Source organism: Leucopleurus acutus (genome assembly GCF_964270905.1).
Source record: "Leucopleurus acutus genome assembly, chromosome: 5".
In the NCBI taxonomy this organism is placed as follows: domain Eukaryota; kingdom Metazoa; phylum Chordata; class Mammalia; order Artiodactyla; family Delphinidae; genus Leucopleurus; species Leucopleurus acutus.
This window is the reverse complement of record NC_139147.1, coordinates 31,100,385-31,127,499: the sequence shown is the minus strand read 5'-3', so window position 1 is coordinate 31,127,499 and position 27,115 is coordinate 31,100,385. Positions and strand designations below refer to the sequence as shown.

Genomic DNA, 27,115 nt, shown 5'->3' with positions numbered 1-27,115 from the left:
TACACTCTTGTGGCCAATTATATTCTATAAAAAGAAACATACTTTTGATTTACTAAACTAGGAAATAATTGGAAGTTTCCATAAAGTTGTGTATTGTCAATTTGTTTTTGATATTTTAAATGAGTTTCACCTGATACACTCAGTTTTTAGTTTCCATACTGGAGGCAATCACCAGCTAGCATATGGTATACACGACACAAAATGGAGCAGGCCTCAGCTTCTCAAGCAAGGCAGCTGGTAGGTTTGACAGTCCTTTTCCAAATTATTCATTATGTTTTGAGTTGCTGCTAGGAAAAAATGTGTTGCCCATCTCCAAAATAGATGTTCTTTTTTATTTTTAAGCTTGGGAAAGACTTCCAATAGAAAATAAGACAGATGGGTATAGGAAGCAAGATATTTATCTCTATTTAGACCCTTTTCTTCTGTCAGTTCCCTCATCAACAGAGTTTTCCAAACAAACAAATGAATATTTCAGCATTCAGACTTAACTCTGTCCTAGGATGTACTTTTGCTCTCATATAAAGAATGCCTTTGGAACAGTAAAAAGTCAAAACTGCAAGAAGGGTTGGTGGATTTTTAACGATCAAAGTGGCATTTGTCTAGATTTTGTGGTAAAAAGCAGCTAGGGAAGTTACATTCCAGGACTCTTTCTGAGGTGTTGATGACATTGCAGATGAGGAAGTGAAATCTGGAGACTACTTTGCTCCATTGGCAAGTATGTGATTGTTTGCTTTCAGTAGGACTTCCCACATTGATGATCCTCAAAATCAAGAGTTTTCTTACACTCTCAAAAGTACAGGCAAGAAGGTGTTTATTCCAACTGTAAATTGCATAGAGTTTCCAATTCTTTGACTCAAATGCAGCTTATAAGAGTCATCCAGTTTGGAGGTTTAAAATGATTTCTAAATTGGCTTTCCACACAGACAATCAAGTTTCACCTGGTAGGTAATGTAGCGATTGGTTTCTGAATCTGTTAGTATTCCAGAATGTGCATATATTTCTAATTTTCTTTTAAAAGATTTAGACAGGAACTACTCCTTGAACTTTCTCTAAATTTTACATAGTTGGTACATAGTTCTTCACATAATTTATACTAGAATCGGAAGATGGATTTTCTCCCCCTTCTGTGGTTTCTACTTTGTAGAATACTGATTATGTTATTGCTAAGAGCTTCAAAGTTAAAAAACTTTTAGTCTAGTAACAAATATTAATGTAGTTTTCTATTATTTGAATATTTAATTCATGATTTTACTTAATTTGTAGCTTCTCACCTTACAATAAAAGTTGGCATATCTATACTTCCTGAATTAAAATTGATGTAAAAAGTTGATGCAAAGAAAAAGCAGGCTAATTTCCACATTATCAGTCTCTTCTTTGGTGATCCAATAAGAGCATATCAAACATTCAGTTTCCCAAATTAATAGTAGTTGTCAAGTTTAAAGTATAGTTCTTCATATTTCTGAGCACTGTCATAAGCCATTTTAAGAAAGATTTATGAAATGACAGACTTTCCCAGAATAAAGTACAATGTGTCAAGAAGCTATTCTTTAGTTCCAGTCCAGTGGGAATTTAAGAAATCATTTCAAAAAAGAATAAAAAACAGAAATAACTTTTGAAATGCCTTGTAGGCGACAAATATATCTCAATACTCTGTGCATATCACATTTTCTAAACAAGATCTTTTTTTACTCATGAGTTTTAATATATTGGAAATTATTAACATATTGTTCTATATTCCAGGAGCTTGTGAAATAATACAAATCAAGTGGTCATGGTTTATCAGCATAAGGCTTCTATATATAAAGATCTATAATTTAAATGTGATTTTTCCTGTTAATTTATGAAGTTATTATCTTATTCTTTCCCATTTACTTCTTAATTTTAGATGTCATACCATAGATATGTAAAGTTATTATTAATATGAATTCTTACAAATGCAAAAAAATTTTAAACTATAGCATATTCTTTAATTTTCTAACAGCATCAATTGTAAAAAGCATGATCAATTTAATAATTGTATTTTAAGAAAAAATGCCTGCAGTTTATGTTCAAATTAACCATAAGCCATAAGCATACTTCAAAAATATTGAAATGTGAAATAATGTATGTCTCAGAAACTAGGAATGTGTTAACAAATGTTGGCATACAAAACATTTTCACATATATGATCAATTTTGAACTCAATTCATTCCTATAGCAGTTTTGATACGTCAGAGCTTTTCTCTCCATTTTATAGAGGAAGTGATTGGGGATTAGGGATGTTGAATAACTGACAAAGGAAGTACTGCTCAGAAATGGCAGAGCAGAAATTCAGATTGGGAAGCCAAAGTTCTATTTATTGTATTTGCTATCCATATAAGAGTACATTACATAACAATAATGTTTGTGAATGTTTCAACCAATGGGGGAAAAATGTTATGAGTCTGGATGGCTATACATCAAATGTCAACAATGTCAAGCCAGTATAATAAGAAAGCTTTTGAAGTTAGGTGGACCATTTATAAAGCTGTGTCAAATTGAATAACTTATTAAAGTGTCTCTTGGTATATTAAAGAAGCAATGTACTAAATTAATTTATTCATTCACCTACCCATCCATTTATGCATATATCTATTTATTTACTTATAACACAATTACCAAGATTTCTTTTATTCAAACACATTTCTTGGTAGGTTAAGCAAAACTTTAAAAGAGATGCAGAAAGTTTATCAATACATTTGAAAATATTTTATTTTTGTTTACAAATAATTACCACTTAAATTACTGCAAGCGCAAGCTGTTAACTTCAGTTTTGAAAAGCCAAATGAAGAAAAAGATATATTCAAACTTTTCATGCCAAAGAACACGGCTCATCCCTCCCTTTTCCCCTTAGTGTAAGCATCAACTTACAGTAACTTGAAGCATTCTACTAAATTTTAAGTAGGCATGCAGATAATAAGTATGCAGCAGTAAAAAATACCCTTACAGAGAGCAGACTCTAAGCAGTGCATAAAATAATAGAACTTCTTAATTTAGTTCATAATCTTTTATATTAATGAATATCAAACATAACTAATAACTGAATATTTTATACACACAAGAAAAAGGAAGTATTGTATTTTTCTCAAGAAAAGTTAGAAGTTTATAATATTCATCATTCATATATTCTTTTACAAGAAAATTGTTACCTATTAATTGCTAAGTAACAAAAAGCCACTACAAAATGGTTTAGTAAAGTGATGAAAAAGTTAGGAGCAACTTTTACAGCAGACAGTCCCTCAAGTAATATTTTAACAGGGGTGAACAAATGTATTTCATTCAGTCATATCCTACTATGCATGAGCTATGAAGCATTGTACAAAGCCATGCGAAATGGATAGAAGGATGGCTACTTACCAACAGGGCGAGCTGTAGACATTACAATGGTGTGGTGAGAACATAAAAAAGAAATTAAAAAAAAAGAAAGAAAAGAAAATTATCAGAATGCATGATGTGTAATGTTACATTTAAGTATGGACAGTAGGGTGATTTCTAGTCTCATTATTCAAGTATGAACAAGATGTCCTAGCTTGATAAAAACTGAACGTAATTATAAATAGAGCTCTAAGAAAATAATTACTTTGCACACCGAGATTAACTCTAAGCAATTTGAGAGATACTTTACATAAGGTCTTATTGTCATCATCATTTACTATAGTTATTATTTCAAAGATCTTTTTAGAGTTAAACAGCCTTGTGTTACCCCAAAGTTAAGAACCTGATGAATATAACTATTCAAGTCACAGGCTAGCAAATGTCATGTCAATAAAAGAAGGCCTTGCTGTCTGATTTAAATAGCAATTGGATTTTAAGCATGGTTAGTCAGAACCATTACAAGGACTACAGAAAAGCCCCTGACGCTGCGTTTCAGCCAGTAATAAGTTAAGATCACATCACTTTTCATCCGTGGACAGGGTAGATGAAAATATAACAGATAGGTTGGAACATCCTTAGAGATTTCAACTGAGTAGCTCTCTAACTACTGTTAAGCTCTTTTCTTTTTTTGGCAGAGGGCAGGAAACAATGACTGACAAATAGATTCTTGTCCATACTGAGAATGGCTTTCAAACTGCTGCTTCAACAAATTATTGTCATTTTTTATTATTCTATAACTTTCAATCACTAAAATCAGTTGTCACAGACTGCCCCCTTTTTTAATGCACAGAAATTGTAAGAGGCACACATGGGCTTAATAATACTTTCTTTAAAAAGAATAATGCCAAATCAATTTAGATAGTAAACCACTTTGTATAAAAGCAATGGACAAATATAAAACATATGGTCCCATTTTCAAATGAAGAAGAAATAGATTTAGTAGCGTTTGAACTTTTATTAAATCTTACATTTCAAAATATAAATTTATTCAGCAAACAAGTGTTTCATCCGTACCCCAGTGGGTAAAGCTCCACTGTGAACCCAGTGTAACTCTCGAACTTATGAGTAGTTTTGTCTTGATGACTTGTTGGCATGGTGAGATAGATATAGCCATTGAAACCATATTTATAGACCTTCATTCACTCAACAAATACATCACAATTCTAGTTCTGTGCAATCTTTGAAACTATATTGGAGTTTATTCTCTATGAGATTCATGGTCTTAGAATATTATTCACAATTAAAGGGGGGGGGTAATACAACTCAAAGAAGACTAAAGCAATCATAGCAGCTGAATGAAAATTCTGGCTTAGTGAAACTCTAGTGTGTCCTACAGTCTATAGTGGGTTTACTATAGCAAGAGGGAGACAGTGAGTTGAACTATGCACAATAATTTCTTTCTTTTTCTGGGGGGGCACAAAAATAACAACTAAGAACAAAACAACAGACTAACGTAATGAAGTTGTGCCTTATTCTGACTGATGAGATTTCTCTTGATTTTGCCAATGTCTAGTAGTAAAAGTACTTTGTGTTTCACTTTTGAATTTGCATTTTCAGGTGCCACCTCCAGCTGAATCTGAAACATAATGTTTCCTTTAGAAACAAAAAGGCATTTTGAGTCTATGATTGTAAAGAGAGAAAAAGAAAAAAACATGGTGAGAAATCATGTTTTAAAGAAATAAAATATATTTCTTAGTCTAGGAAAATTCCAAAAAAATTAAAGCTTTATTGCTCTAGAACCAAGATAGTTTTCCCAACGAAGCTTTGATTTATGCAAAGCCAATTTAAGCAACTGAAAAATGGGAAAAAATATGTTTATAAATATGCAGTTTGTGTTCACTCATTTTGGAGCCACTTTAAAAAAGTTCTATTAGATCATGAAATATTTGATTAGAATATAAATGCTAGGAGGCTCATTATTGTCTAGCAATATTTCTTTCTAATTTTATGTTTGTCAAGTCAGCAAAGGGAGCTACTTGCTGTTAAGTTTAATTTTATAGTCTATTTTCACCATATTTCTGAAGTGGAAAACAACTGAGTAAGTCTGTTTCAGATTGTGATTATAAAACTCCGTCTTCTTTTCTCAAACTGGCTAAAGTGAATATCATGATAAAATTTTAGCAGAAACATCACAATAAAACTTGTCGTTGTAACATAGCAACATTTCATCCTGAAAAAATACCCAGCAGGTGGATGTTTTCAAAATCAGCAAATTAAACTAAACTGTGTCCCTGCATTAAATGGATGAAAATGGATGTGGCCTCTTGGGTCAGTTGACCCTGTTCTAATAAAACAATCCAGAGAAGGGCTGAACATTTCATTTATGTGCATAGAAAAATGAGTGTAAAAAAATAAGCCGTAGATAATATTTTTTTTCCCGTTAACCTCTTAGTATGAGAAATTCCAACCGTTTTTCCTAATGGTAAAAAAGTATTTTTAAACAATTTTTACTCCACATTCTATTATATTATGGAGATTTTAATTCTTTAACCCTGTTTTTGAGGTTTCAGTCTTAGATGAAATGCATACTACATAGATTAAACACTCTAATCCATTTACAGGACACAGATTAGGGGAGAGACCATTAAGGTTTGCTGATTTAAAAAAAGAATCCTATTGAAAACAAACAACTCTTTCTATTAGTTTTGTAAAATAGCTTCAAACATCCATCCAGGAGTAGCATGCTTTGTTAAATGAAATGGTAAACCTGAAACTTTCAACAAATTATGAAAACAATTAGCTGGGAAAGATCTTAAAGCAAACAGACCACTTCAAATCTCATTCATCCAAGCATTCAAGTATAAAAGGAACCCTGCTGCTTCTACAAACAACTCCTCACATTTTCTCACCATTTGTTTAGTCAGCAAATATTTTTTTGACAGGAACATTTCTTGGTTAGTTGTTTATTTTCTTTTTCCACTTACTTTAGAAAAAACAAACAAACAAACTTTGGGCGAATTATGGTCAAGTGAATTGCTTTTGCAAAGGACTGACTAGATAAAAGCAAACAAATATACATAAATATATAACCACCTACCGGAGAAGGTAGGTTAACTATACTAAAGTGGCTTACAAATCAGATTTTGATCATATATTATCAGTATATATATTCAATTGGTGTATCATCATAGCTTTTTGTGATCTGTTAACTAATGAGGAATGAAAAACTTTTTAAGCAACTAGTTTGCTCATTTTGTCTAAGTTTATTTTATATCTAAGTCCACACTAGAATATCTGGATGGGGGAAAAATGGATTAAGCGGAATAGGAATGAAGTGATTGAGAAGTCTGGAAGTCAGTTTTTTTTCTAGGTATCCAGAGTAAATGTCTCCTAATATTTACCTGGAGGAAGGTTTTTTTTTAATGATATGATGCCCAAATCATACATCTGGCAAAAATCATTTTTCTTACCAGCTAGAGGACCAGTCTGAGAATCCCTGACACACTTCTTGCCAATCCAAATTCCTCCAAGCCTTTCTCCTAATCTTATGAAAACTTCTGTGAGCAAAGCTGCACAAGGCTAAGAGGTCTGACTAAACAGGGTGAGATGCAAGTGAGACATGGATATAAACATGCAGCCAACTTCCTTATCATGAGGGATGGGAGGAGGAGGCATTAGTTAAGGTACTGGAAGAAAGGCTGGAAGATAGGGCAATGGATGTACTTGCCTATCTCTGAAGTTCTATGAGTGTAAACAATGCCATGGGTAATATCTATTTGGCGAGAGTAAGTGTAGCTGTGTACTTGGTACTACTCGGTACCTTGGGCTATATAATTTACTCATGTGGATCAACACGCGCCACCAGGAAGGCAGTTAATTCATTCTAGCTCACTGTAGGGTTAAGTAATGCTTTCTTTCACATATAAGTAATTGCAGGGAGTCTATAAACGAAAATTATTCCATGACTGAGAAAGTGCATGATACCCAGAAAGTGAAAGTTATTACAGGAGCGGCACTGACTATTTCAATTTTTTAAGGTGAATGAACTTCACAAATCACTTTCTAAATCAGATTTTCTTAACATGGGAGCTCCTTTGTGTCCATTTTTCACCTTTGGAAGCAGTGTTAGCTTTTTCAGATTGCTTTTTGAATGCTGAAATAAAAAAGAATTTCAAAAAAAGTCTACTAGTATAAAGTGACAATCTAGTAAACAGAAAACCAAGTATCTTTGAAATTAGTGACATTTAAAAGCAGTAAATAGTTCAAAACAATGGAAACATAAAAGATTAGTGTAAATCTTTCCTATTTTAAGATTTATTTTTAAACTACATTAGCTATTATTTATTAAATAAAAATTAATCACTTCAAATGATCATCCCTTCAAACCCAAATTTGAAAGTAATTTTATTTCAACTAAAATATAGAGAGGACACAAAATCTAGGCATTTTAATGTGATAATAAAACAGCATAAGCTATTATTTTGATTGTGAGTTCACTTACCAATTTGACCAAATATTAGTCTTCTGGTTCAATTGTATTTCACATCCTAAGTCTCTTACCTCGGACTGTGAGGGTAGCAGAAGCTTCCACCTTTCCAACCCGATTCTCAGCAATACACATATATGTGCCTTCATCTGTACTCATGGCCTTTTTAATTCTCAGTGTGTAATCATCTCTGATGTCATACCTGTGTAGAATATGAATTGGTTTTATTAAATAACATTGATTATATTTAGATAACACTAACTATTCATTTTTCTCTTTTATACTGTATTTTACCTAAAATAACACACACACACACACACACACACACACACACACACACACACACACACACAACGTTCAGCCATAAAGTGCAATTGCTTAGATTAAAGCTACTGCTAATAAGATCATTAATTTTGTATCTTATCTCTAGCTTCTTGATTATCAATTACCAATAATTTAGATATGTATACAACTCTGGCTGCATCAAAACTCTCAAAGGTATTATTAACACTTTGACTTTTTTTCGGTAGCTCTTAGATAGTAAGAAAACAGCGCATAGTTCAGTTTCTTGGTGAGTTATATTTTGTAAGTTACACTGCATTCAAATATATGATTTATTTTTTAGGTACCTTGAATATAATAGAGCTGAAATATATTAAAGGAGAAAATTCTCTTATTTGTTGGCAAATTGACAAAACAGACACTGGCTAAAAGAATTAAGAAGGGGTAATCCTTTTTGTAGATTAGCAATATTAACTTTTAAGACATCCACATGCCTTGGAGTGATTTCTGGAAATGCACGTCGTCGGCTCTTTCACAAACATTTATTGTCACACTTCTATTTTGTAACAAGTACACTAACATACTAGTTCAGAAAAAAATTCTAAAATTTTAACATGAATTTTTTAAGAGCTTGCATAAGAATATGCTCTTATTAGATTCTAAGAAATTATACAAATTGATGAAGTTATCTTTACATTGTTTTCATATCTGATTTTTCTTCTTGATTTTCACTGATGGTCTTTGTTATTTCACACACACATTTTTGCAATAGCTTCTGGTTGATCACACTGACTGTCCTCTTCATACATACATACCACACATTTAAAGCTATATTTCCAAAATATTACTTTAATTGGTTCTGTCTGCTTACAACTAGCTGGGACTTCCTATTGCTTTTAGGCTTGCACTGAAGATTATTATAATCAGATTTCTTCTACTTCTAGCTAGTTATAGAAGAATAACACAGCTTAGCATTATTACGAACTGAGACATGGACCTAATAAAAGTTCTGTTTTACAGAACTCTGTAAGACAGAAATCAAGTGTCTATGAACCAAGCATGCCAACTAAACTCAACTATCCTTGCTCCTCCATCCTCCAGTTATGGTGGTTACTTTTCTGTCTGCATGTTTCGGGTTAAACTTCTGCTGATTTACAATGTCCTAAGTCATGAGGGAAGCCTTATCTTCCACTACTTTTGTTTGAAGCCATCCATTACCACACTAGAAAACTATGATTCTTCTCTCCTCAGAACAAAACAAAACAAAGCAAACAATCAAAAAACCAAAACCGACCCCCCAAAGCAAACAAAAAAACTTCTTGCTACACCAATCAATCTGCTTACTCACATTTTGATTTGTCTATTTTGATAAAGGCAGAGATCCTGTCTGTTTCACTCACTGCTATATCCAAAACCCCAACACAGAGCTTTTAACATCCAGTAGCATAACCAAGTGGTTAAGAGCACAGACTCTGGTCTTTGAGATTTTTAAATAATCTCTCCAACTTCTTGTTCACTCTCTCCTAACAACATGGCCCTTTTTCCCTTGCTCAACATAACAACCTAATTACCACTGTGTCTTTGTACTTCTCTTGTAACTTCAGGGGATGCCCTTCCCCTACAGTTTTCATTGCTGTTGCTGATTATTCTTGGGTTTTTTGTTTTGTTTTGTTTTGTTTTTTGCGGTACGCGGACCTCTCACTGTTGTGGCCTCCCCCGTCGCGGAGCACAGGCTCCGGACGCGCAGGCTCAGCGGCCATGGCTCACGTGCCCAGCCGCTCCGCGGCATGTGGGATCTTCCCTGACCGGGGCACGAACCCGTGTCCCCTGCATTGGCAGGCGGACTCTCAACCACTGCGCCACCAGGGAAGGAAGCCCCACCAGTTACATTTTAAAATTACTTTTACTTGTTTTTATTCTCTGTTTTTATTTTTTTTGTTAGTTTTAGTACTTTTTATCTTTTTCACAGCACACACCTCTATCAAATTTTTGTTTGCTTGTTTATTGTCTTCCTAGTTTCCAAGAGCATGTATGCTCCATGAGAACAATCATTGATTCTCTCTTGTTCCAAACTATATACTCTGAACCCTACCAAACAGCACCTGAGATCTTGGATGTGCTCAATGAATGCTTACGGAATGAGTGGTGAACCATCCAACAAATTCTTAAAATTCTTCTATAGTTCTTTCATAGCATCGTTATTAGTAAAACAATCGTATGCAGAACTGAAAGGTAAACTAATATGAAATATAGAACTCTATTATATCAAGAAACAAAGTAGTGTTATTAGCTTTATATATCAGCAGTTAGTTTTGAAATGTAGGTTAAATCAAACAAAATACTGTAAATGTTAAGACTCACAATATTTAATACATAAATGCTACTATGGAGATAGAGCTAAAATAAAGAAGTTAGCAAATCCTGACTAGCTATCTAGACTTTTGATTTACATATTATCACTGTAAATTTCCCTCTGTAAGTTAGTAACATGAAAAAAACCCTCTCTCTCTGCACAAAAGTAAATGAAATAATTCTAGAAGAATATCTAAAACAATGTGAAGACTACAGGAGAACAAAGTAAAGCTTTGTGCTTTGTTCAATGCTTTTGAGAATATCAACGCATTATTCTGGCAGCTAGGGTGGTTTCTAATCACATGTGTTATTAAAATAAAATAATGACAAAAAATGCATTTGTATAGTGTTCTTAAATATACTTTTTAATGTATTCTCATAACAATTCTGGTAGGTAAGGAGTAAAGTTATTATGTCTCCTATTTTAAAAATTAGAAATTTTAGGCATATAAGCTTCAACCTGAAACTATATAGTTTATTTTTACACTTTTATAAAATATGGCATAGTGGAATATTATGTTCAATTTTACCCCCTATTTATCAAGAAAGGAATTAGAGACATAAAAATTGAAAAGGTGACATACATGAACTTGAACTCTTCATGTGTGAAAACAATAACTTCAAAAAATATAATTTAAGTCTAGAAAACTATGAAGAATATGAATCAGTGAACATGGAAATACTCAGAAAATCCCCAAATATCAATATTAAAGGAGAATACTTGAAGCCTAAATAAAATACCTTTAGGATAAGAGGGGGGAAAAGGCTATTTAATTATGCAATTATAAGAAAATACATGGAAATTGGTTATTCCACGAAACCAACAGATTATAAATTCTGAGACATAGGGAAAAAATATTGAGTCTAGTCTAATATTCTAATTTTAAGATTAGAAAAATAATACTTTGCTATTCAGAGTCTGGGAATTCATTGGTAGCAAAAGTTTAAACCATATTAAAAACTAGCTCTCCTGGCACATTCTTCATCAATTATATTACAGAGGTTATAACTTTCTACCAAAAGAAAGCATAAAGTTTCAATTTTTAAAAATCGTGATGTATGAATCTATAAAGAGAAATTAAACAGGGGATATACTACCAAAATGGCAACTACTCCCACAAATTTTTCCTTAATGGGTTCAATGAATAAATGGTCAACATGCCAATTAAGCTTTTAGTGGCAGAGTTGCTATTAGAATTCAGGCCTTGTGGTCTGACTACAGAAATTTACACCGGATACTATAAAATCATAATTGCAGTTTGCTCATTTGTGGACTGAAGTCTGCATGAGAGCAAGTGGTGTGTGTGTATCCATGTGCGTGTTGTGTTTTGGCTCACTAATGTTTTAAAATTATTGGAATAACTGATATTTAAAATTTTGACACTTTCACATAGAAATCTGGATTTTCAAATCAAGGTCTGTCTTCCTCCAAAGTGCACACTTTTTCTCCTTCATCACACTGCCTACATGGGTCTAATAGAACTGTACAACTGGAGACACTGCGGTCCCTTCCAACATAACTGAACCACTGTGCCAGTCTCTAGCCTGAACCCTGACAGTACCCACAACCCAAGAGACTGAAGCATGTCATGGTACCTTTGTCAATTTTCACAATAAGATACAACTCAGATCAGAGAAATGACAAACCTATAATTATGATCAAATTAGCTCTTACCTGCAAAAACTTAAGATATTTGAGGGTTGGTTTTAAAGAAATTACATCTAAATAACTTCAAAACCCAGAAAGAATTAGATATTTGGCTCACTGCTAGTTTCACATTTAGGCAAGCTGAGGCAAAATATGACAAAGTTCCTTTCCCAAGGCCACACACATTGAGACAATTATAGTCAGGAGAAAAATTGTCATGAGTATCTACTACCAGTCTCTGCTTTCTCTACAGGTCATGATGTCTCTGAGACAATAACTTGCTTCCTAAAAGTACATATTTCACAAGAAATTAGATGTCAAATATTTCCAAAGGTCCAATAATTATGGCCTTATTTCTTGTATTCCTTTCTGGATAAATTCGTACATGCTTAATAGTCATCTCATTGATGCTTTACACTACTAGATTGGATAATTGGGGAAACATTCATTTTTCCCTAGAAAGCAAATATTGACTGAGTAATATAAATAATTATAAATAATAGTTCCTTATATTTAAAGAGATTTTTACAGTTTACAACTGAGATTCATATAAATTTCACAACAATAAATTAGAGAAAATGCCTATTTCCAAACACCATTTTATAGAAGATTCTGATATTGTTGTCTCGAGTTACAGAGAGACTGAAGTCGATGTCCTGTGCATCGGTGTCCATTTATTTTTCTAACACAGAACAACACACCTTTGCCATTTGATATGTGTGTTTATTGCTCTGTGTGCACGTGCTTTGAGCAGGTGTGTATTTCTGCATCAGACTCTATGTTCAGAGTCTCAAAAACTCCAGAAACTAACTTTTATCAATATTTTTCTCAGTATTGCTCTAAAACCAACTGTAATCCTAGGAGGGTCATAAATGCATTTCCTAATATATATATATATATATATATATATATATATATACTTTAAAATTATTGTTTTATTAAACAATCTAATGTACCTAAAATTTTCCCTGATTTGCTCTTAGCCTTCTTTACATAGTGGAGAATAAATTTTTAGTAACTAGAGCACACTTTGGTATAAAACAACTAGTTTTCCAACATGGTATGATATTATATGTGATCAACATGTAGGAAGTATTGTCTGACTTTAATTAAAAATAAGAAAAAAAACGAAACAGATGAAAAAACATTACTGGTGAAGAAATCCTAACAGAAATTGGGTGATTTTGATTGTGAAATCTGCCAGTCTCAGACTTGTATAAATGCAGTCATTGTTGCCAGGTTTGATTAATGACAGTTGTACAATCATGTGCTGACAGTCCCCACTATAAAGATACCTTTTTTTTTTTTTTTCTGATATGAAACACTGCTGAAAAATGCAACCCAATCAGATTTGGCCCCCGGACAACATGTGCTATCATCACTGTACCGTGAATTGAGATTGATTGGTAACCAGCTGTGACAAAGTGGGAAAAGAAGCTCTGGTTTTTGTGTTGTTTTTTTCCCAAAGGAAAAAAGAAAAAAAAGAGAGAGAGAAAAAGGGAACTAAATTGTGTCAAACCGATACCATCTGTTCAGCTAAATAATAAACAAAACAAAATACATTTCTTTTAATACTTAAAACAACAGTTTGTATGCAAGGTTCTGTTTGTATGTGATCTTAAATAATCTTAAAAGTGTGTCAAAAGAGAAAATATTACTGATATTTTAAGAAACAGAATACTATATGCTAAAATCACTTCCAAATTTAAGTGAGATAATCTATTTTATTTCTTCCTGCTAAAGAAACCTCTCACAGCTAGGGGGAAGAGTTCCTATAAATCTAAATTTACTTTGAAAATACCAAACAAGATTTTTGAAAACTGGCCAAGTTTTATAACATAACCACATTTTATACATTTCTCATACTTTGCAATCCCCAATGTACCTTAAGCTTCTAGGGTAGGAACTTCTCATGATTTTCTGGCTTTTATGAATATAACTAAGATAACTTAGGGACCGCTCCCTCCAAATTATATAATTTGAGAGGAGAAAAGACGAAAGAAAATACTCTACATTTTCTATTACAAACTGGAATTTTACCATGTTCAGTTTAAGTCCCTGTATCTCATTGCCTTGTTTGACTTGTGTGAGGTCTCTACACTAATAAAACTTCCTGAAAGACCGTTCTCATCTCAAAAGCACCTTTGTTTTTTGTGGAAGGAAATTTATCTTCTCAGCATTTTTAGTTTTGAAATTACCTACTACTTCTTATTATAGGATGTCTGGCTCCAATTCTAGAACGAGTGTTTTGAATTAGCACCTAAAATTTTATTATGTATCTGTTTTATTAATCATTAAGTTGGCCAATCGTAAAAACTATGAATCGGACCAGGAAATATTTAATATCTACACAAGTAAATGTTTCTTTCCTTTTAGGGAGACTTGAAAAGTTTGTTTTCAGTTTTCAAAATACTTGCACTCTATCAAAATAGCTGAAGATCACCTTACACTTTTTAGATGCTTTTAGAAAATGAAGGAATGTCTGCAATAATAGGCATTCCGTAGTTCCAAATTCAGTGAAAATTTAACTATGGAGCTTTTACATGAAAATGTTACAAAGTATTGCTTGTTTTCAACAGAAGAGTTTTTAAGATTAAAAAAATCACTTATTAATCTCATGGAATCATTCACTGATAATTAGAGACACACCGATCAACTAAAACCTGCAGGGCACTTAAGAGCAGTATGAAGAACAGATATCATTTAAAAATTAAAATTAACATAACATTCATTGGGAACAAAAATCTTGGGAGATTAGACTTATAGGGAAATAGTAAGAGAAAAGTGGTCCCCAAAGAGAACTTGCTGTTCTATTCTGGAAGCTTATACGGAAAGCCAAAATGAAACTTGAAGTATGATGGCATTCTTGACTCTGTCTTAATTAACCAAACAATATTTTATCCTTTTTTGGCTTCCCGTAAATGCTATCCTCGTTATCTTCATCCCAATCAAAGGTGGCTCTACCCTTGTAAGCTTGACCCATCAATGGAAAACCCCTCTTCTAGTCTCTCTTTAGCACAGCTGAGAGAGCAAGGAGTTTTCCAACTAAAAAGCTAAGAGAAAGCAAGCAAACAAAAAAGATAACTAAAATACCCACAAGAATATAACAATAGTTAACTTAACACAGGGCATATTTCAAATCACAGGATAATAGGCCCAAAAGACAAGGCCTCAGAATGACTGCCAGGGAATCCCAGACATTGACCATCGTGAAAACAGAGTCCCTCTCTGGAGACTGGGCAATTAAACCAAACTACAGCCGAGTCCTTCCAGAAAGGCCAAAGCACCCTGCTCATCCCAACTAAAAGTACCTCCAAGTTTTAATCACTGAGGCTATGGCTGTCTTTTGAGTACCCCCTGTCTCTCCCATCTTCTACACCTATGACAGACAGCGGAGACTCCAAGAGTTAACTCCCTTGGCAAATCTGTGGACAACTGTGAAGTTCATAGCCTGGTACCCTTGGTCACCATCCAAGTTTCCGTCTTCTCCTGTTATCTTATTCTCTCATTTTCACCACCTCTGCAGTGAGTTTTACCTCCTCCGATATAACCTCAGACAATTTTTTTGTGGTCCTCTTCACAAAATTTTTCACTGTGCCATCTGAACTACCTGTTCGCTGATTTGTAAAACTTCTTGATCCTCTATCTCTCTCAGATTTTCACCTTCACCTCCATGCATTAATAGAAATCTGGCTCTTCCCTGTGGGTTTGTGTAAGGGTGGAGAAAGAGTGAAAGTGAGAACACCTTCCCAGATATTCCAAATAATACCCAGAGCCTGACATGGAGCAGTTACTCAATAAATATTTTTGGAAAGAATTACATAGCCTCAAAACAAACCAAGCAAAGTTTTAAAAGGAAAACCAAAAAGTCCTATCCCATTGAATAGTAATTATGTTATCCAGTTTTCAAATGGAAGCTTTAGAATTTCTTTCCATTTGACCAAGATGGCATTTAATAAGGACCTACTTCACAGGGATGTTGTAAGGATTAAATGAGTTAATACATTTAGAGTGTTGAGACCTGAACCTAGCATATGGTAAATGCCCAATAGATGTTATGTGAGATTTTCTGTAGCTGCCTCTCACTACTCTAACATCTCCTCCTTCAGAGATATTGTCTCCATCTCCCTTTGCCATTGTCTCATAGCAAGATCCTGGAACTTTTCTTCAATTGGAATGGATCCATCTTTGAAATCTGAAGTTCAAATATCTTAGAAATCTGAAGTTCAAATATCTGATCCTGCCATAACCTTGCATGGTTCCTACTTTTTTAATCAGTTTACAAACTGAACCTCTTCCTCCATTTCTATTACTCCTGTGCATCAACACTTATTTGTCTACCCTGCTTAGATTCCATGGCCCATAAGATACTTGCCAGTATCCTCACTTTTCTTGTCCCAGTGCCTTTCTGTTGCATTTGCCTAGGAAAACCTCAATTATTTATTGACATAATTGTGTGTGTATGTATATATATATATATATATATATATATATATATATCTTATAAAATCATGTACTCTTCCTTCCACACTCATATGAAATCAAGTTCAAACCATCCTAGAGATATTGGGATTTTCCTTTGGCTCATAATAACAGAAAGGAATGCTTAATTATTTTCACAACTGTCCTTAATATGCAACCATTTTGTGATAATGTTTTCACTAACTTTTAGCAGATTATTCAAATAATATCTGCAACTCCTTAAATGTATTACTTTTAAATACTTTTTAAAATATTGCAGGTATTATTTTAACTAATTAGAACAGAAAAATTTAGGGTAAAAAGTGCAAATATATCACAATTAAGGAGATAATGTTGGAACAAATTAGGTGCTGAAGCAGGTTAAATTATCCTCCAATTTAGAAATAGTTATTTTATTGGCATAAGTGCATTTAAGACAATTTGGTTTTACAATAGGACTAGAAATTGCAATATCAGATTTGGAAAAGTGGATATATCTCACAGTTTTGTGTTTGGTTAGAAATTAATCTTAACTTTAAGTTCTTTTAGAAAAGGACTTTAGAGATTAAATTCACAAGAGTCCACAGAACTCACAGCTCAGACCAGACTTTTTGATTAGCAGCTCCCATTCTTCTTGCACTCTTCTGAGTTGGGAATGAAATCTGTGCAATAAGGGACTGCAAGTTTGGGATAAAATGGATTTTTAAATTTGCCACATACTTAGTGGCTTTGCAGTATTTGATGGACAAACTCCAGGAATTCTCCTTCATAGGTGTTCAAAGTGAGCACTAGGGGCAGGGTAGGCTTCTGTGTCCTCAGAGAGATGTTCATTCTAGGCGGTTCTATGGAAGGTTCAAAAGGCTTTCTTTTCTTGCCTTCTGCCCATAGAAACTTCCTTGTGAAATATGCTTAGGGGGTAATTTAGAAATTCAACATGACATTGGAGCACTTATTAAATGTGTCACAGAACTTGTGGGTTGGTAGGTCTATTTGAAAATGAAGGCTCAGACACTTCTCTAATTAAGCTACTCAACTAGTTTGATCAATTCAGCAACAATTTCATGAACAAGAAATGAAAAGAAAAATTCCCTGCCTCATATATTCTAGAAAATATGCAAAAATATACATTCACTTCAAGTCATTAGTGAACCAAAGGGTCTTCTTCTTGTGTTAAATGATGACATGTTTATGTCAAGTCCATTCATGGTATTATTTGTCCATCTCACTGGTATAACCTTCATAGTTAAGGCAATAAGAAAAGACTATTATCTTTGAAATCTATTTCTTTGAACTATATTCTATTATTTTTGTCCTAACATTAAAAATAAAAATCAAATCAAATAGCATTCAGGTGAGCAAGGCCCAGATTCATTGTTTCCACTAAATCGGGTTTCTCAACCTCAGCACTATTGACATTTTGGGCAGATTATTCTTTGCCGTGGGAGTTCTCCTGTGCATAGTAACAGGATGGTTAGTGGCATTCTTAGCCTCTCCATACTAGATGACAGTAGCACCTAATCCCCCAAATGTAGCAATCAAAAATGCCTTCAGACATTGCCAAATGTCCCTCTAGGAAAGGGAGAAGCATAATTGGCCCTAATTGAGAGCTACTATACCGTACTGAATGTGTATTTGGTGAGCCCCACATGTTAGGCGTAGGACTGGATATTTGAGATCAAAATAAATACGGCAAAGGGAGTTGGGGAGTCTGGGAGAAAAAGAAACAATTACAATAATGATGTCAGAGAGACCTGGGTGTGGACTCCAGCTCTGCCACCCACAGGTCCTGTGATCTTGAGCGCGTAGTTCATTTGCTCTAAGCCTGTTTCTTCCTTTGTTAAAAGAGGGGATTCATACTTCAAGGCTGTTGGAAAGATTAATTATAAAATGTGAAACAGCCTAACGTGAAGCCAGTGGGCCCTCAAAAAATTATAGTTTTTGTTATTATCTTAATATAATTTTCTTTGAAACAAATTATTTTAGTGTAGTAGTTAAGAGAGTATACTTTAGGGCTAAAGTGCTTCAATTTAAATCTCTGTCTGCCAGTGAAATTTGCTTCTCAGATCCTTCAACTGTAAAATAAAGATAGTATAAAAATACTTACTTCATGAGGCAATTGTGACGATTGATTAAATGAGCTACTTGCATGTAAAACATCTGTAAACATTAGCTTTTACTCCCATAGTTAATCAATTTTAAGATACACATTTTTCATATTTTAAATCTCTGAAATTAGAAATCATCTATCAGAGATGGCATATCATAGTTGATTTGGCAATCTTTTTTCCGCTCAACTCAGAGAAAAAAATACTCTTGTACCTCACAAATAATTCTAACTTGAATTCAGTTACATATGGTATTATTATATGATTAAAAATGATTTAGGTTAAACAAATCTTTTGACTTCTCTATTTATTAAGGACAACATCATTCATCCAGGCACCCAACCTCAGAATAAACTTCAGTATTACTTTTAATCCCTCTTTTCCCATGAACCCTGACATAGAATCAATTACTAATTAAAAAAAAACAACACATTTTTCTTTGTATTGCCACTTGCATTAATACCCGTGTTGGGGTATTCACAGGAAATACTCCAATGTAATCCACTAACTAGTTTTTAAACAACTTCCTACCAGGTATGCCTACCTCCAAACTTTCTCTGCTCCAAGCTACACTACATATAAATGTAAGAATCAATTTTCTAAACGTAGAAACAAGAATATATTTCTATTCAATGTGTTTAGTGAATTCCCCATTTCACAGTGTGTTCAGTATAAACACTTCACTTGGAATTAGAGGCTTTCATGATAAAGCCTCAACTAACCTTGCTAGCCTTAAGTGCCACTCCACTACGCTCCAGGGAAACTGAATCACAAATTGTTGGCCTACCCTTTCCACCACCAGAGCTTTTTCATCCTGCTTCCATCTCTTAGAATAGTCTTCTTTCCACTTATAGAAATTCTATTCTTCCTTTCAGACCCGTTTCTAGTGTCACATGGGAAGAGAGAAGCTTTTATTTTCTGAAACCCTAAAGAGTCTTGTACATCATAGTCTGTATATAATTTTCCTTATTTAATAATTAATGTTTTCATATCTCATACTTTCTTCTAAAAGTCTTACTTTCCTTCTCAAATTCTTGAGAGCAAACTCATTTTTTTTTAATATGCTGGGATATCAACACATAGAAATGTTTGATTGATGTCTGTGGTTACTTTTGAAATAATTCATGAAATATAAATAATATTTTATTAGTCTACATTGAAGATTTTCATTATTCCTTTGAGATAATTGATATCTTACTATAAATTATGTTCAAAATGTTTTCTTTCAGTCTCTTTATGAAATCTCAAATAAAGGTAAAGGTCTTGATTGATTTTTTTGTTTCTGCTCTATGTCCAAATATTTGGACAAAACTATTAGAAAATGTGAGTCAATGAATGGAATATTTATAGTTTTCATTGAACATTTTTTTATAACAAGTGCCATATGTTGTATGAATTGCAATGACACAGAATATTCAACCAGATATTCTTTATAAAAGTGCCAAATGCCTATATAGTCGAGGAAATGAGTTGAAAGATATTATAATAACCTTTGCAATTGTGACAGTTATGCTCATAAGAATAACTAGCAAAATTTCTGCACTGAGATTCTGTCACAAGGTTATTACATAGATCTTTGGTTTTTAATTTTTATAAAATTTTATATTTTGGCCACACTGCGCGGCTTACAGGATCTCAGTTCCCGACCAGGGATCGAACCTGGGCCACGGCACTGACAGAGCTGAACCCTAACCACTGGACAACCAGGGAACTCCTTAAGGCTATTCCACAGAGCTACATGATTGATCAATCACCTTCTCAGAAGAAACTTCTAGTACTTGTATTTATTGGCAAAGGTTCACTGTGCCCCAATCACAACTCTCCCTGTCTAAATATGGTCCTTTAGAATGACGTTCCAATGAGTTAATACTGTGTACCAACTAAAATAGATTTCACTAAGAATTGTTTCTATTGTGGTGGAGTATATTCTTAGTGTGCTTTGGAAGCATTCTCTTATCTTTTATCTCTGGCAATTGTATCTTTTTCACACACTAACAAAGATATAATCCTCATTCACATTGTCATCGTAATACTGGGTCTCAAGTCATTATTTGTTTTTTTTCCCTTTGTCTTTCAATTCATACCAGTTGATGTGAATATGTGGGTCAAGCAGCAACTTTCCCAAAGAGACTATTATAAGAAATAAAAAATATATATATGTTTGTAGAAAATATAAAGTCTGGAACACAGTCCTGCCTTCCAGTTTATAACCATCCATGGAACTGTTGATAATAAAATATTATCATGAAAAATATTAAAAAAATACTCTTTTAGTAAATTCAAAAGTGCCCTGAGAATGAAAAGATGAGTTAAAGTATCATGCCCTGGAAGAGTTCATAGTTCTAGTATTTATCCTTTACTCATGCTATTTAATTCACTTGGCAAACATTTCTTTAGCTTCTAATGTGTTTCTCGTGACTTTATTTTTTTTCCAGATACACTGTTGTGAAGAATACAGATATGTTAAGTTAAAATGTTCTGTGAGAATAAAGACAGTTATAAATTCTATTTCAATGGGCAGTGTAAAATAAATTTTTTAAAGATGAAAATTTATTTGATATGATATAATGGATTTATTTATTGCTTATAAGTATCATTATAATGAAGATTATAAAATCTTTATTACGTACTTTACCACACAGATATATTTTGTGACTTTCTGATGAAAGTGACACTTCTAAATGCTCCAGGCGTTTACTAAGCTGTATTTTCCTAATCTTCAATCCCAAATGGAAAAAAGCTGTTCCCATCCAGTACCTCAAAGTAGTGGTCAAGAGTGTAGACTTTGGAGCCAGAAATCCTAGACCCCTTACTAAGTGACTTGGTCATACTTAACCTCATTATACCTCATTTTTCCCATTTGTAATATTGGAATAATTATAGTATTTACATCAAGTCCTAAGGATGTGTATTAATGTAAAATGCCTAGAGTAGGTCTGATATAGAGTAAGCACTATGTAAATATAATTTATTATATTTATGGGAAAGGAAAATGCAATTAAAAACAACTCTTTTGATTCAGTACTAGACTTTTTAAATAAAGTCTAATAAACTTTTTAAGTAAAATTTTTAAATAGACATTTTAGATAAGCATTCAGGGTCAAAAACAATTTTGAATTAAAAAAAAGCCCATTTACACATAGAAATCTGAGAAGATATATGCAAAACGTAAAAAGTAGATACCATTGGTAATGGTCATATGAGTAATTTTAATATTCCTTTTTAGGCTCATTCATTTCAAAGCTTAGGGATTTTTTCCTCTAAAAATGTATTATACTTTATAAATCGTTTTGCATCGTTGCCATTCATAGATTCATACCATTTTGGAATTTAAAGGTACTGCAGAAACCATCCAAGGCAACTTACACATTTTGCGGATGTGGACTGTGGTACTCAGACATGTAACATAAATTGTTTAAAATGACATGATGCGTTATGACAGGGCTGGGATAAGAATGTTGATCTCCTAAATTCTAGTTAACCTTGCAGCTCCACATTACGATTCAATTTATTAAGAATAACAACAGAAAAAAATAAACAAACAACCAGAAGTGTATCTTAATTTGAAAAGCCTGTGGAGTAATTAATTCATCTAAGGGATTGTAACCACAAATTGTCTTATAAAGGCAAGGATTTTTGTTGATACAGTCAATTACATAACTCTTCCCTTTATTTAGTTAAGGCAAGAACCCAGGTATGAGAAAGAGCGTCTCTAATGATAAACATCCAGTATATCCACCGTTGGGATACGGTGTGATGTGACAACTATCTCATGTCGTGGTAAGCCTTTGGTCTGTCCTCCTGTTTGGGCTAAGGTAAAATGTTCTCCTGGTTCCGACCTTAGCCTAGCTGAATGCTCTAATATGCCACACTTTGATGGACGAAGCACACCTGCTGTGGCTCCTGGTGGGACGACACTCACATGCCAGTGACAGGCGGCACTCAGACAGATCCTTTGCAAACTGGCACCTGGTCTTGGCTCTGCCCTCACACAACACAAGAGCTGCCAGTTAATGGACAGCAGAGCATCTCTGACTTCAAGGCATTTCTTAGTCCAAGTGGTCCCAGCTTGTTAGTTGACCACTGGCCAGAACCCAAATTGCATGCCAGTTCCTGTATTGTTCCTTAGCAGAGTTTCTCAACAGATGGGCCAGTGTGGTCACAGGACGAGGCAACTTGCACTCCCCACCCTAGGTGGCAATTAGTTTTGTGTTAACAGCAACTATTAGCACCTATTTGATGAAAACACAGAAAAAATACCATTTTGGCATCCCTCTGAAAATTGCTAATTAATTCTGTTTATAAACAAAATCTATATTTTCAGCTTCCAAGGAGGGAAGCTTGACCTGGTCCAAGTTTAGATTCTCAAAACACTGGGACATTTTATGTGAGGGATATGCAATTGGTCTAAAAACTACCCTTAATAGTAATGCTATACAGTATTCCTATAAAGTTGCTCATAATATAGTGTTTCTAACCAATTATTTAAAATTTTATCTAAAATGTAAAATTTGTAAGGGGCTCAATTCCATAAACAATTCATAATCACATAATTACAGAGCCCATTAGTTTAAAATACAGGTTTCATGTTGGACAGATACTAAGTCAGGTCCTGGCCCTAACACATATTAATGTGTGTCTTTGGAAACAGCTTCTTTAAGCTATTTCCACATACCTCAAATGGGAGTAATATTATTCTGGAACACTAAGCTTTAAAATAATGAAATTAATATATGCAAAAATCATTTAGAAGAATGCATGGCAAATAGTAAGTCCTCCAATAATACTTGCTTTAATCATTACATAATCTTCTTACAAAGATTATGAAAGATGGTGGTTTTCTTATTACCAGTGGACAAAGGATACAGGTAATGTGTGAAATTTGAAGTTCCCAACCCAGATAACTGATTGCACTGGGGTTAGAATATAATATCTGGACCATGTTCAATCTCCCAGAGGTAGAGAAGAGGGTGACAACTTTTAGGCTTGGCAAACGGGCTGGAAAAATTTATAAATGAACCTATATGATTTAAAAGAAAAAGTGATAACTCTTCAATCAATAATATTTTATGTGTTTCTTTGGAAATCAATTGGTCAGAGAGAGGAGAATTGTGATTATTTCATGAAAATTATATACTCTGTATTTTTTAGCATTAACTATGTTTTCTTTGTAGTTATCTACATAACTAATAAATACCACCAATCAGTAGGATTTATAAAACTGAGGCACCTGTTATGTACACCAACTGTACAGTGTTGACAGTACTCTGAATAAGTTATATCATTTTAATAACCCTTTGAATTAGAATGGATGGCATAATTATTCACCCTGTACAAATGAGTCAAAGTATAAGTTAATCATTAGTCCCAATGCATTGCTGGTCCATATCTTCAGGATGTAAAACACAAAGAGTTTAAATAGCTTCTTCAAGGTCACACTCCTAGTTAGTGGTAGAGAAATCTGTTGAACATCATTTCCAGAACATGCGAGTATAACTAAAGGGATAAATGATCAAACAGTGTCAGAACAAGGCTAAAATCCAACATCCCTGACAATGACCTAAATATTCTTTGTTATTGGTTGCTCTATTAAAAGATCCCACAATAATGGTCCAGGCAGTTCTAATTATTTTTTCAAGCAGAAATGGCTAAGACATCTGTATAGCTGAAAAATCATAGAATTTTCGTTTACGCTTCTCCTTATATTTCTAAATCTTAGGGACCAGTCTATTGTTTCAAATGCCCCATACAATATTTATATACATTGCTTTTCTCGTGCTCTCAGGTTTTATTCCTTCTTTTTTGAAAACCACTTTAATTGACCAATCTTGACCAGCCAACCTTATCAGCGCGGTTATTTATCATGAGCCCAAATTACCACATGTCCTTGAAACACACACTGTATGTGAAGAAGGCTGATCTCCTCAGCAGGGTAGCTTAGCACCTGTTCAGCGTCTCTGCATCCCAGAAGCACATGCTCTAAACAATGGAGCTCCCAAACAATTAATATAAGAACATTTTCCAGGGCTAAGCGAAAAGAGCCACTTAGTGTAAAAACGCCACAAAAAGGGGACTTGTAAGTGGTCCTATTCATTCCTTTTCTTCAGGAATCATGTATTTATGTGAATCTCACATTTCATGGAACTAAGAACTCTAAAAAGTCTCTCTTAAAATAGATTTGCACTTTAGAAAAAGGAATTTGTCAGTTGGTTCAGGAAAATTGATAGAATTTTGCACTATATATCTTGAAACTCTTTTTCTCTAGTCCCTTGTCTATTTTTATGAAATATTCATGAATTATATCCACTATGTGAAAGCCATCAACTGCATTTAGAATTCGCAGGCATATGTAAGAATGTAAATGACATATTTTATTTCTTTTTTTCTGTGACAAGCTATTATGAACATTCATTTCTCTACTCTAGATCCTTATTGAGAAAGTTAGTGACACTTTAGAGTTAGTTTAGAAAATAAATAAAAATGAAATAAAAAATATCTTGGAACTCACTAGTGGTGGTATACTGATATATGATTGATGCAAGATGTTAAATTTCCTGTTTATAGTCCTTTAAAAGATTGCTAATAATTATCTGAAATACAAACTGTACAGACAAACCCAGATAAGAAAACATAGTTGAATTAATCATACTACTTCTTACCCAAATTCTGAGAAGAGATATTTTTATTCTCCTCACAAATATTAAATTGAACAGAATATTGTAGCGTTGGTAAATTTCAATTTTTATTGTTATGTCTTTGGTTGTAAATGATTAGTATTCTGTTTCTTTTATATTAGTACATGCTATTTTTCATAAAGTTTCAGCATATATATACTTTTTTCATGACAAAATATACAATATCCCTATGCTATGATGGAACATTGCCTCAGTTATTATAAATACTGGCAATTTCTATCACATGAAACACTTCGTGATAAGTACTAATTAGCAAAAAGCTCTAGGTTTGCCTGAGAAGAAAACATGTAGCACCCAAGCAAAACACTAGAATTACTTCAGTTTTAACTTTCATTAATGTATTCAGTATGTAAATACTTTCCTACATCACTCAATTTGATCAACATAAAATAAAAAATAGTAACAGCATACTTACCTTGCTTAAAGTGACTTCTTTTTCACAGACTATCAATGGCACTTAATAAATACAACAGGCACTTAATAAATATAGGTAAACCTTAAAGTGTTTCTTCTACAATTTCAATTATGACTTGAAAAAACAGTTTTATTAAAACACATAATCATTATGATCTACAAAATGTCTTTCCCTTATCTCCTCATTTTGTTCCCCCTACCCACTTTATTTTCACAGTGGTTGTAAAATTCTTATCCCTAATAAATGAGTCGTTGTGCATTTATTTGAGCACATACGTATTGAGACTCTCTGGAGAAAAAGATATTGATACCCGGCACGATCACAAAAAAGGCAGTGACCTTCCTGAAATCGTCAATTGTGAAATAGTAGTATTGTAAGATGTTTCTGCGAATGTAACCAAGCAGGATCCTATGGGGCCTTCCCATGACAAGCTCTCCCCCATATCCTCTGCTTTAGCTCCTCTCTGAAGTACCTAGATAACAGTACCTGATGCACATTTCCTGAGCTGTTTTAGAGATGTGAAAACCCCCCACCAACTGGAAGATGTTAACTACTTGATGGCCATGAGCACGTAGGTCCAGGCCTCCAGGAGCCGAAGACTGATGTTAATCCCTGTGACATCGACCTGTTACCTCACCATCAGCCAGTTAGAGAATTGTGCATGAGCTGATCACATACCCTGCGACCCCCTCCCTCAGCTGGCTTTTAAAAATGCTTTGCCAAAACCCATCGGGGGACCTTGGGGTTTTTTTTTAGAGCATGATCCACTCCTCTCCTTGCATGGCCCTGCAGTAAACCTTTCTCTGCTCCAAACTGCGACACTTAGGGTTGTTTGGCCTTGCTGTGTGTTGGACCACACAAGCAATTAACATTTTAAAAGTAGCATATATAAAATGAAGGCTCCTTCCTATTTTGTCCCTTTTTCATATGGAAAATGTCTAAATAAATAACTTTTCCCTGGTTGAGCATCTGGGTTATTGTTAGACTTGGGAGTTGCTATTTACCAACCTCACCAAAATATTTATCTAATCAAAAAATGTCTTTAATAAAACTCACCAATGGTAAGTTGTAATTTCATTAACGATAGTTACTGAGAAAGGTCAGAAATTTAGGGCTAAATCAAAGAAAGAGGTATACGTGTACTACTTAAAAACTGTTTTCACAGTGAAGAAAAAAATACTCCTTTAACTCATCTCTGGGTACTGAAAGGTTGGCACAGATGTCTTCTTCTGTGTTGAAAGTTTAAATAGCTATCACAGCATTTCATAAATTTAAACTTGAATTGAAAAGCTTTTCTTGTCTCCAAAAGAAAAATAGTCACATATTACTTACGTAGTA

The 27,115-nt window shown here is 33.7% G+C and overlaps 1 protein-coding gene across 1 annotated transcript in view; it reads right to left on the bottom strand.

Moving 5' to 3' along the window:
* Positions 1-27,115, bottom strand: part of ROBO2 (roundabout guidance receptor 2) — a gene marked incomplete at its 5' end in the record, with an annotated part of 1,616,413 nt that overhangs the window by 115,800 nt on the left and 1,473,498 nt on the right. Inside the window, 2 exons of the mRNA XM_082840252.1 lie at positions 3,376-3,387; positions 7,894-8,021. Of these exons, the coding sequence (XP_082696378.1) occupies positions 3,376-3,387; positions 7,894-8,021 (140 nt within the window). The remainder of the gene's footprint in view (positions 1-3,375; positions 3,388-7,893; positions 8,022-27,115) is intronic.